Source organism: Mercenaria mercenaria, chromosome 1 (assembly GCF_021730395.1).
Source record: "Mercenaria mercenaria strain notata chromosome 1, MADL_Memer_1, whole genome shotgun sequence".
Taxonomy (NCBI): domain Eukaryota; kingdom Metazoa; phylum Mollusca; class Bivalvia; order Venerida; family Veneridae; genus Mercenaria; species Mercenaria mercenaria.
This window is the reverse complement of record NC_069361.1, coordinates 52,060,172-52,072,967: the sequence shown is the minus strand read 5'-3', so window position 1 is coordinate 52,072,967 and position 12,796 is coordinate 52,060,172. Positions and strand designations below refer to the sequence as shown.

The 12,796-nt window shown below is 33.6% G+C and overlaps 1 protein-coding gene across 1 annotated transcript; it reads left to right on the top strand.

Annotated features, from left to right (window-relative positions):
* The first annotated feature begins 1,417 nt into the window (after positions 1-1,417).
* LOC128545860 (uncharacterized) lies at positions 1,418-12,394 on the top strand. The gene is made up of 4 exons (XM_045321772.2): positions 1,418-2,498; positions 5,543-5,666; positions 7,183-7,331; positions 10,588-12,394. The coding sequence occupies exons 1-4, from the start codon at positions 2,450-2,452 to the stop codon at positions 10,647-10,649; spliced, it is 384 nt and encodes a 127-aa protein (XP_045177707.2). The 5' UTR covers positions 1,418-2,449; the 3' UTR covers positions 10,650-12,394.
* Positions 12,395-12,796: the final 402 nt, after the last annotated feature.

The following is a 12,796-nucleotide window of genomic DNA, read 5'->3' as shown; positions in this document are numbered from 1 at the left end:
AAACCAGTAAATCGACTTACAGACGGACGGACAAAGGCGGAACACTCCTTAAACTACAAACTACACATACGTGATATTTTAGTATCCTGCCAGTATATTTTTTTATTGTGACGGGGGAATGGTAGTGCGTTTTTCAACAGTATTTCAGTTGTGTAACTTCAGACACAACGTCACATAGAGGAAAACATGCCTCTCCTCGGGATCAAAATAAAAACCCTGAGATCTGCGTTTTCCCACTACACAGCAACATTCCAGACTGTATGATTTTATGGATCTTTTTTGTTAAATTGTGATAAATCTAGTGAACATTCACTACTGAATGCACATACCATTAAACATGGTTTAAAACCCTGTAAAATATCCATTAAAATAGGAAAAACCGTTAATTAACCCCATTAATTCTTGCATCACTTTATTTAACAGGTTTCACAATATTAATGGGTTACATGTTAAAATACCATTAAAACACCCATTTTTGACCATGAATCATGCCATTAAAAATTTAGTTTGGTAGCTAAAATAGTTAATGGCTTTGAAAAAATAGTGAAATTCTGTATATTTTGAATTTAACAGGATTATTCATGGCCCTTAAATTTTATTTAATGCCCATTAAATGTTCAGGTTGTGTACGATTTCATTTTAAGAGTAAACTTAATGGCCCTTAAAAGCAATGTAATGCCCATTTAATCCGACATTCTGTAAATTGTGATTCGTATATATTCTCTTTTTGGTTTTTGGCTTGCCCTCCTATTGAATGCTTATAATTCCAGTCTCATATTGTTCTAAAATGGACTTTAATCACAATAAATACATACTACGCACACATCGTCTATAATATATCATGATGTTATATTTAGTTGCATTAAAGTTATTTCCCCTTGATGCAGTTACGCCATTATTTTTCAAATGTTTGCCAAATTGTGTTCCTACAAAAATCGGATTTATTTCAATGAAAGTCGGATGAAAACGTATTAATTTATTTGATTACATCAATCTACAATATTTTGGTAAGGGTAAATACGTATTGATGCATGCCACTTTTTCTGTTCTTTGTTTTTCTTGTCCAAATAATCAGCATTTGTATAAGAAAATGGGTGGGGTAAGGAATTTACATTATAAAATGTGTTCAGACTAGTTTAGATTTTCAAATTTTCCAATCCTTGAGTAGAAACTAAGGTTTTTAGAGAAGTGAACAGTACACATAATTGTGAAGATTTACAGTCTGATTTAAATTCATTTGGGGCATGGGCAGATCAATCGCTTCTTCATTTCAATGAATCAAAGATTGTGGTACGCTTGATTGGGGAGGAGGGAAGCTACTTGTGATGCAATCCCTCAAACATTTGCTCTTAGCTGTTAAAGTGCATGCACCTGAGCACAAAGTACTGAAGTAGAGCTAAATTGTGATTGCCCATTGTGCGCTGACATTGTCATCAACAATTGATTTTTGAATACCCCTGATGCCTAATGTCTGTACCAATAAAAACTCAGTATGTTTGTCAATATTATAATGTTGACTTGTTAAAACTACCCACATGGTCACTTGATCTTTTAAACTGGTACCTGTAAACCCTTCTCAGTATAACACAATACAATACAATATCCATTTATTTTCTCATTTCATATGAAAATATGACAGAATAAGAAGGTGTGACCAGTACGCTTGATTGGAGATGGGAGAAGCTACTTGTGATGCAATCCCTCAAACATTTGCTCCTAGCTGTTTAAGTGCATGCACGTGAGCACAGAGAACTGAAGAAGAGCTAAATTGTGATTGCCCATTGTGCGCTGACATTGTCATCAACAGTTGCTTTTTGAATACACCTGATGCCTAATGTCTGTACCAATAAAAACTGTTTGTCAATATTATAATGTTAATAATTGAAACTATAGAACTATACATGTATGCGGAGGCTTTAATTGTCGATGGGTAGAGTAAGATGATTATAACAGCCGTTGATGATATACCCATTCGCACTGTTGCTGAATTTAAAAGCATTTGGTTCCTACCACCGCCGCTTTCGTCGAAAAGTTTTACAACCAAACGAGCACACAGAATTAGCTAGCACCTGTTTCAAGAATGTCTTTTCTTCAACCGAAATAATACTATGTGCATGATGAAAGAAGGTGTATTATGTGTTGGTCGTATCCTTTTATGGCGAAATAGTGTTGCATTTATGCAGACGACATGAAGAAAGCAGACTTATTGTTGTCTTAATCAAATGTTTAACATTTGGACAAAATGTTTAATGCTTACGATGTAGGTCAACATGCAAGTTTTTGGAAACACTGCTTTATCACCATTCGTTTGTCAATGCTTAACATGAAGATACTGGACATTACGTGTATTGAATTTTGAAAAGACATAATTAATGCGATAACAGGAAGATATCAATGATAAAACATCATTTTGTGTGATATTCGAAACGGGTAGTGAACATAAAACAAAATGGTGTACAAACTTTTCTTTGGAGTTCTTACGGTCTTATGTTTCACAGGTATTTGTATTTAATTGAAGTAAACACTTAATTGGACAGGCAAAGTGACTGGTTAAATCAATGTCAATCTTGTAAAGGACAAAAGTATGAACTTAGTTAAACTCTCGTCGTCGCTGGCATTTTATTTAAAGTAGATTTGATATTGTTTTAAAAAGACAGATATTATTCCTGGCAGAAGCTAAAACACGGTTAGGAAATGTCATATAACACGTCAACGGAATATCGCCTACAGCTCTATAGTTTGTTATTAATTTGTCTCTTTGGCAATTTATAAAGAAGTTCGAGGATTTATTTCAATTGAAAACAAACATAGTTGATAAAATTGAAATGTATTTGTAAAATTTTGTCTTAAATACGGTATGCTATTGTAGTTTGATTTTACTCGAAAACAAATTACAGGTTAAGAAAGTATTGTCGTGACTTTCTATTTTAAAACAAATGCACCGCCTTGCGGGTGCAGACGCTCATCTGATTCTTTTTGTCCCTATATAATAGAAATATTGTCTTACCCGTGCGTTTTTATGATATTTTTAAAGTCAAAAAGGGGCCATGATTCTTGCAAAAAGCAGGATGGAGTTATGTTTCTTGCTGTATAGAGTCAGCTTTTGATGGTGAAGTGTTGCAAGATTTAAAGCAATAACTTTGATAGTTTAGGAGAAAAGCTGACCTAAACACAAAACTTAACCCAAAAATCTGATTTTTAAGTCCAAAAGGGGCAAGAATTCTTGCAAATTGCAATATAGAGTTACGGTACTTGCTGTGCAGAGTCAGCTTATAATGGCAAATAACTCTTCCAAGTTTTAAAGCAATAGCCATGACCGTTAAAGAGAAAAGTTGATCTAAATGCAAAACTTAACCATGAAATCTGATATTTTGTAACTAAAGTTCAAAAATGGTAATAATTCTTGCAAAAATGAAGATTCTTGCTGTACAGAGTCAACTATGGATGGTAAACAAGAGTTGCAAGTTTTAAAGCAATAGCTTTGATAGTTTAGGAGAAAAGCTGACCTAAACATAAAACTTAACCAGCCGACGCCGACGCCGACGCCGATCAAGTGATGACAATAATTCATACTTTTTCCCCACAAAATCAAACGAGCTAACGAGATAGAGGCAATCCCATATTGCATGATACATGCATTAATCGGTGTCTCACATTGTTGTATCTCTAAGTAAACAGTGAAAGTTGTAAACATGGTAAACAGTGATAGATAACACTTTTCATCTAAGTTAAATAGAGGATATTATATGAGTGTCTTTCATACTGAATTTTTCAAACAATTGAATATAATAATAAAATGCGAGGCTCTGCTGAGCATTTTACCAGTTTTATTCAATGAGTTTAATAAATTTTATGTGGAAAGACACAAATGTAATATTCGTTTTATCACATGTAAGCATTTCCTGTTGACACATCAAAATTCCGTATTTTTTTAAATATTACAGACCAATTAAATTCGACCACACATAAAACGGCGTCAATGACAAAGCTTTATTACACTAGTTGATTATAGCTAACGCATAAAAAAATTGAAAATTATCAGTGAGATATCTTCTTATCTCTCTCTTTCAGAAAAAGTTATCTTCCCTGCAATAAAAATACACAATTACCTCCCTTTGTTGCCTCTGTGAATACTGACCACCCTATGCCTATCCTACACGAGTCATGTACAGCTGGTCAATCATGTATAGAACAGCTTAGCTATACTTACAAAGCAAAAGTAGTAATGCTCTAGGAATGATACCTTCGTTGCTTGTTTTGTATACTTTTCAGCTGTGTACTGTCGTTTTGAACATTATCTTTGCGACAGCACATTTGTTGGTTGTTGTCTTAGTTAATTGTCAAGACAACAACTCAGCTTTACGTGATATGTCAGCATTTTCGCCGAAATCGTTTTCCAGCCAGGAAAGTTTTGTCTTCATTGGCGTTGGCAGTTGTGTCTATCCCGTTTTCCCGTAATTTTGTGTTACACTTTGCAGCTCCTAGAGTAATATTTCCTAGCTATCCATGAAAATATTGAATTGTCTCCCTTATCGGTGACGATATACTGGAAACAAACAAATATCCTCTATGTAATAACAAATTTATGTTATGGCTTTATTTCACTATTACGACGTCAAACCTGCGATCAGATTATTTGTCACGAATGTTTCTCATTGCAGAGTTGGTGCAGCCGTTCGGCGCATGCGCGGAATTATTATCAAATGGAACGCACGGCAAAAATACTCATTTTTTTGCGTGTCCGCATGCATTTAGTGTATAATGTGCATAATATATTGACTAAAGGTTAGGGTTAGAATCACCATGGTTACAAAATATATACATTTAAGGTATTTTTGTTCAAATTTAGTTAATCCGGTATATACCGGAGTCTGTAATATATCACGGGCGCACCAACTCTGTATTTAGTCATAACCATTTGTCACAAGGTTTCAGTTACGTGTTAAAGTAATAAATCAATTAAAAGAAATTTTCAAAAGTTTAATACCTAAAACGTTTACGCTAACTTCCGCTTAAACTTCTTTAAACTTATATACTAGATAAAGCTGTTCAAAGTGCATTGGCTGTATCTTGTGCCTTGTTGGGGTGCGCGAAAATTTATTCATTTTTGAATATTCTGATAATCAATATTTTTTCTCCCAGATTTACATTCTAAAGAAATGTAGACAATGACAAGTTTATTAGAAAATTCGATCAAAAGCTTCCTTTTGGCTGATTACAGATATAAGCATTTCATATTGTTTTGTGCACTAAAAAATTTAGCATATTACTAATATGAATGTGAACAATATTGGCATGTTAGTACAAACGTCCGATGCACCATAAAATCATAAATTCATACATGTAAAGACAATCTGATACTGTCTTAAGTTTGTATTTTTTTAAAGATATTACTATGCTATTAAGTTAAGATAGGTCACTTGTTGCATTTTTCTTGTGGGAGAATATTTTGACAATATAAAGTGATTATAAGACTAAACATATATATGTATTATGTTATATATACTACATTTGTGTGCAGTCCACGCTGATTTCTTTTCAGAAGTGGTGAATGGGATAAGGTGTTCGTATTACGACTATGACAGGGCTTACAGCAAGGTTACAAAGTATAAGTATTGCGACAGCGGCTGTTGCGGTGATATGAACAATAGATATTGTTGTTACAGGTACTAATTGCAGTTACAATCCTTATCAAAATGATCTTCTGGATGGATGGGTGGATGGATGGACGGACGGATGGATTGACCGATCGATCGATCAATCGATCGATAGATAGTGCTATATTGACAGCTGACTTGTTTGAATGTGACATTTTCTGTTGAACATTTGTCATTTTTTAAATTTTGAAATCCGTTAACGAAACAAAGCATAAAAAAGTGATACGCAAGCTTCTTGGAAATACTTTTCTGGAAATGTAGCCGTATAGATTTTAGGGGTAGATCTGACTTTGACCAAAACTGGCCCCAATATTATCAGAAAAATGAAAATCAAAGAGTATAGTTTACCAAATAATAGTTAACGAGATTATTTATTGTTACATCGAAATATCTCCTCTTAAAACGAGATATTAACTCGTCAAAACGAAAAAACGTATTGCAGCTATACCCGTGCTAAGGGCAATTGTGAAAGATCTCGCAACTAAGTGACAACGAGCTAATTTTTAACAGATGAAAGTCTTTGACCGTTGCACGTGATGCATATTAAATTCTATTTTTGTTACGTTTGATATTGGATATTCGCACAGTTTTTGCAGATTTTAGCCATAGAAGTGAAATGTACGTTCAAGTAAAATATATGTTTCTTTTAAAACTGAAAAAGCAAAAAATTTGTTTCCTTTCTTTTTCTTTTTGGGTTTGTTCAACATACGTTTGCAATTTTCAAAAACATACATTTGATAATGAGGTCTTCAAAGCTCGAAAACTCCATTCCTTCACACATGGAGAGCTTTGCAATGATGCATATTATTATGTTATTTATGGAAAAGAAAAACATGTGACAGAACTTTTAAATCAAGCGGTGAGGTTTCTCTCTTCAACCGTTGATTTCAACAGGAATATCAAAAGCAGAAATAAAATTGAATTGAATTCCTTTTGCATCCATCTAATAGAGAAAAAACATTAAGGTACAAAGACTTTTTCTGAGCACGCTTGTTTCATTGATTGATCAAATTTGACACCAAAAGAAAAAATGTAAAGTTTAACACATTTATGAGCATGTCTTAATTTAAAAATAGACTCATCCTTGTGTTTAAAATACTTGACATGTATAAACTGCAAACTCAGTAAAGACGAAACATGAGCAACTATATAATTCTTTTTAATTTCAACAAATGTTCATGCAATTTAGTTTTATCTCCGTCCGACTTGTTTTAGTGAAGTACAGAGTCACAAATCAATGAATTGTCTTTGCCTCAAAAAGGGAAATAACTCCACAATTTTACAACACGAATGTTTTGACTGTTTCGTGAGGACCATGTTCTAAGTCAGAGGAAATTTTCAAACAATCTAATATGTAAACTTTTGCGTTGCATATCTATTTGTAACGGGAAAGTTTCTTCTTATGTCCCTTTACCCAAAACGTAATAACTATGCCATTATTTTATCCCTGTTAATTTGAACGTGTTTTAAAGAACTTTTGAACCAACTCTGGTGAGTTGCTACGTTTTTTATTTCTATTTTGCAGTAACGTTGGACTTATTATTGGCATAAGTATTGGATCAATTCTGCTAGTCGTTACTGTTGTTACAGTGTTTGTTGTAATTTGTTGTTGTTGTAAGAAGTCTCGTGGACAGCCAGGACAGGTGTTTCAACCAGCAAGTGTAACAACAACAGGTAAGCAGCATTCCTCATATCTTTGTATTCTGTGAGCAATCGGTTTATCTTAATGATATGTAGCCAATATGGAGAGTGCAGACCTTCGGATCGCGGGGTCGTGAGTTCGATCATGTTCTCAGATACGATTTAATAAAATAAATTGTATCTGAAATCATTCTTCCTCCAGCTCTGATTCATTTTAGGATTTTGGCAGTTACTTGCGACTTGTTCTGATATAGAATCCAGGAACACTATTTAGGTTAACTGCCCGTCGTTACATGACTGTAATCTTGTTGAAAAACAAATGATTTTAATAAAAATTATGTAATTCCTTATTATGTGCAAATGAATATATTAACAAGTGAAGAAATGTGGACTTAGTTCTAAAGGTTACTTTGTATTATTTTTGTGTTATGTATATTATCGTATGATGACGAATTCAAGCATATCATTTTTATCCATTTATTCAGCATATGGTTAAAGTTCAAATACGCTTATAGCCATTATACTTTACATTCTGAAAGTAATCACAATTCGTACCAAACACAGTAAGTGAGAGAAGAAATACAGCCAAAGGACTTCGGACACTATCATATGCTTCTAGCCTACATTTCAAATGCAAATTTCTCCTTAAGTATTTAAACAATACCCAAAGCGTCTCGAGTCAGTGATAAACCAATGTATTAGTTAATTTATTACAGCAGAAACTGATTTGTATCTGTTCCTATCAAGATGTTTTTCTTATTTTATCTGGGCCAGGGTATATTTTCTTGAAAAAATAAAATGTTTAAATTTCCGTGAAAATATAATGTCATCACTTTACGGAAGTTTTAAATATTTTAATTCCAGTCGAAAAAAGTGACAAAATCTGTTTATTTAAGGAAAAAATAACATTTTAAGATTAAAATCCTATAAATAAATAAAAAAGGGAACGATATTTTTCCAAACAACCTGTACTTGATTTATCTATACACTGTTCATAATGTAAAGTTATTGACGCATTACATTGTGTGAATAGGTATACATGTATAAGTGACCGGTCAGTTTTATTACAGTGGTTCAGGTAGTTATTTAAGTACATGTACATGTCTGTATAGCTCTGTTATAAGTGATGGCAGCTATTTGTGTGATGTATAACATTAATAATAAGAAAAGTCAGTAATCTTATCAAGGCCGTAGGGTGGGATTTTTTTAGGATAAGTACCAGTGGCACACATAATATTTGAGCCGCGCCATGAGAAAACCAACATAGTGCAATTGCCACCAGCATTGATCGATCCTGATCAGCCTGCATATCTGCGCAGTCTAGTCAGGATCAATGCTGTTCGCTAACAGTTTGTCTTATTCCAATAGACTTTGAAAGCAAACAGCATGGATCCTGACCAGACTACGCAGATGCTCAGGCTGGTCTGGATCCATGCTGGTCGCAAAGCCACTATGTTGGTTTTCTCATAGCACGGCTCATTTAGCTTAAACATGTAATAAAAATGTATCCGAAATGACAGTTCTATCTGAGGCTTGCCTAAGGAAGCTGGATCGGAAAAAGTTAAATCCGGATAAGTCTGACAACAACCCATCTATAGATAATGTTGTCTATTCAGGGCTGAAGTTGTGGGCAAAACATATTCGAAAAGTTGAAGCAGGTCGCTGCTTAAAAGTTCCACCTGAAACTCGGCTGGACCGTTTAGTTCGTGTTCGCGTCTAGCCGTATTTGTATATGCCATCTGCATGGAAAGTGACTTGACACATCACTTTCGTGGCATCACACTGAATGTGAAACCGTCACTGATATGACCTGCCAAGAAACTACTGTTCTTGACCTATGCATCACAGGCATATCAATGCCAAGCTTTATTTCTGTTGGATAGACTATAGTCAGGATCAGATAAAATGCTGTGCACATATTGCCCCTTTTTTGTTGTGTTTAGGCCTAGTCCGCCGCAAAGAAAATCTTCAATTCAGTTTTTACTGAAGGAAGAACATGAAGTGATGAATGCGTGTCACATGTAGTATGTGTCTAAAAGAAATAAATATAAATGCACAGAAAAAGATGAAGAAATAAAGAAATGAAAAAAATATAAAAAATACAAAAAAAAAAAAAAAAAAAAATAATAATAAAAACAAAATGGAAAACAAATTACATCCTGGTATGCGCGTCGCGAGGAGGGAATGCAGAAGATTACCTGGTGTGTTGCTAGTATTTTACAGCACACATTTGCCAATCTACTACAACAAACAAACAGGATATGCGGATGAAAATTTAACCCAATGAATAATAATGAATTAACAGTATTTGCTTCTCTCACTACTCTACATGTATAACATGCCTATATGTGCCCATTCAAACATTTGTATAGTATTTTAGTTACAAACAGATGTAAAAATATGTGACTATCAAATTATTAAAAATGAATATAAAAAGTATTGGTTACTTTACATTTGGGAACACCCTGTAGTTATATTTTTTGTTTAAAAGTACTGTTCCACCCCTTGCATCAACACAATAGTCACAGAAAATGTGTATAATTAATATCTACATATGCTGGTCAAATATGGTTTTGATGCACGGGGGGGAACAATGTTCTTTGAAGCAAAATAGCTTTTATATGTATATAACAGGGTACGTAATTCTATTTAGAGCAAAAATTACCATTTTATGAAAAAATATTGAAAAATTTGACTTTAAGAAATAATCTCAAATGTGTATTTTGATGGTATATGTAATTAAATACTTATTTCTTAGTGGTTTATTTTTCACTCTTGGAGTCGGCAAATTCATATAGAAAGTGTCCGAAGTCCTTTAAATTATTGTTATCATTATTATTGTTATTATGCCAAATTTATGTACCACTCTTTTCATGCACATGTACACGTTCAAAAAAACTTTACAGAATACGTTGCCAAAACTACAAACTGACAAATTCAACACAAACAAAAATATATTATTTTACATTAACAAAAAATATGAATGTAAAACATATAGATAAAACAAAATAAAACAAACATATATACATATTTAAAAGAATTCAAGTGACCCAAAGAAAATACAGGTCTACGCTGTACCATGAAAAGAAAAAATGTATTGGTCAGTTTGAGAAATGTTGAAAAAGAAGGTATTTTTAGCAGGCTCTTGTAAGCAGCCAGCGCATCAGCTTCCCTAATCGTTAAGTGAAGGAAATTTAAAACAACAGAAATATGAGCCTTTAAAAGACCGCCAACGGCTGAACACGAAATTACTGATCCTGACAAATATTTTGAAAGGTCTATGTTTCAGTTCATGGTATGCAGACAATACCACCGACTTTGGATTCATCAATGGTGCATACCCACAGCTAATACAGACAGCAAATATGGTTCCTGGAACAGCGCAGACATGGCAAGAGCCTCCGTCGGTAACCACTACCACAAACAATATCTAGAACCATTAATTCATACGGCGCAACAATAGTGCCGCGGATACGTTTATTACCTTCCGTCTTAGGAATTTTTACTTTGTAGTTTGTAAACTGAGCTAAAAATATGCGTATCAAATCATACCGGACACGCAGAATTGAAATATAATTTTTCTTTCATGAGCCATTGTGTACTACGGTTGCTCATACTCTTTTGTAGAGAAATAGAATAATTATACTTTTTTTTCATGTTTTATTCTTCAAAAATATGTTATACATGTACTTGTAATTGTAATTGTGCAATTGTGCGTCAGACATATTATTAGGTACTTTTGGTGAAAAACAGTGATGATATATTTGTATCTTACTTGAAACATAGCAGCATTTTGTAATTTTGACAAATCAAGCTTAATTATATTCACCACTGAGAGTTCCTAAAGAAAACATTCGACAGAGCTATAATAATTTTTTAAGAAACAGTTTGTTTGTTATTATTCTGTATATACACTCAGCTAAAGTTCTAACTCCACACTTTTGAAATATGGTTTTTTTTCTTGCTATAGCCGGTAATATATCTATTTGTCGTACATATCGTCCTACAGATAACCGATATTATTTCAAACAAATAGCCCCATCTTCACTGATTTCCACCGTGCACGTGCATTACGTGCTTTTCATGTTTATATATCTACCGGTCTCTCTACACGGTCCAAAATATGTATATATGAAATCTGTGTGATTAGTCCACATTGAAAAACATAAAAGTTTCCAGTTTTTACAAGTATATGCCGGATGACGTTAGATGAGAAAGGGTGCGCCGTAGGTATGTTCCAGAGTGGCATATCAAACCGAGAGGTACACGCTTAAACAACATGTTTTATATGAAATAATATTCGAAAACTAGTTCGAACGAAAATAACATTCGTATGCTACCGTGGTGTTCAAAGTCTGCTGACTTGAACCCCATTGAACACCGGTGGGATGAACTTGGGCGAAGAGTCAGGAGTCTGAGACCTGTTCCTCGCAATCTCCATGAACTACAAAATGCTGTTGTAAGAACATGGAATGCTATTCCACAGGTGCGTATCCGACTGTTCATTCGATTCATGCGTTCCAGGTGTACAGCCGTTATTAATGCTGTCAGAGGTCACACGAGATACTAAGATCTCGGATTGTGTGACTTTTCATTTTGAGGATTGTACTGTTCAAATTGTTCAGGCTTCATAGAATTTGCCATTTTACGCAATTGTTTCATGAATTACCTTTATTAAACATTTGATCTATGTAGTGTCCAACTTTTGTTGAAATATGTCCAAAGGTTAGCGAGATATCTCCAAAATTGTAGGTGTGGAGTTAGAATTTTTGTATAGATAAAATGAATGTCTTTATTTGTAGTAAACCTTTCTTGCATATTTATCCATGTATTTCATCCTATTAAGCTCTTTTACTGCGAGAAGTATTTGGGTACCTAATAGAAATGTCTAAAAAATGGCATTCGCTTGGTATATTCTTAAAGTTGACCTTGTTTTGCACTGTGTTGCAACTTTTACCGTGCCCTTTTTGTAAATTTTGTATAATTTATGATATTTCCTCAAGCTCAAGTAGAGACACTCATTGTCAAAATTGTTTGCAGGGAATTCATTAAACCATAAATGTTGATGAAAGAAACGTCAAACTATTGGTAAACAATTATAAAACACAAAATAAAGTATCATTTTTTTCTAGCGTATTTTTTTCTAGGGTGCCTCGAGTAAAAGGCTTTAATAAGACAGAATGTTATATGTAACTTCAACATTGAAAAATTAAGTTAGAGTCCTGAGGACTGTTTAGATTTTTTCTCTTCAATTTTAATTCACTTTGAACAGAATTAATCACTTATCAAATCAAAAATATCCAATTTTGTACAAATAAATCAAAAATAAGTTTTGAAAAAAGTAAAACTTACTAAAAAAAGGAATATAAGGAAAAGAAATGTGGTTCCAGTGGGGCTTGAACCTATGCCACTTGAAAAATTTAATTATTGTAGGAATTGAATACTCTTCAAAAGGAAGTACACTATTAAGTATCTAATACGAGAACCTTAACTACAAT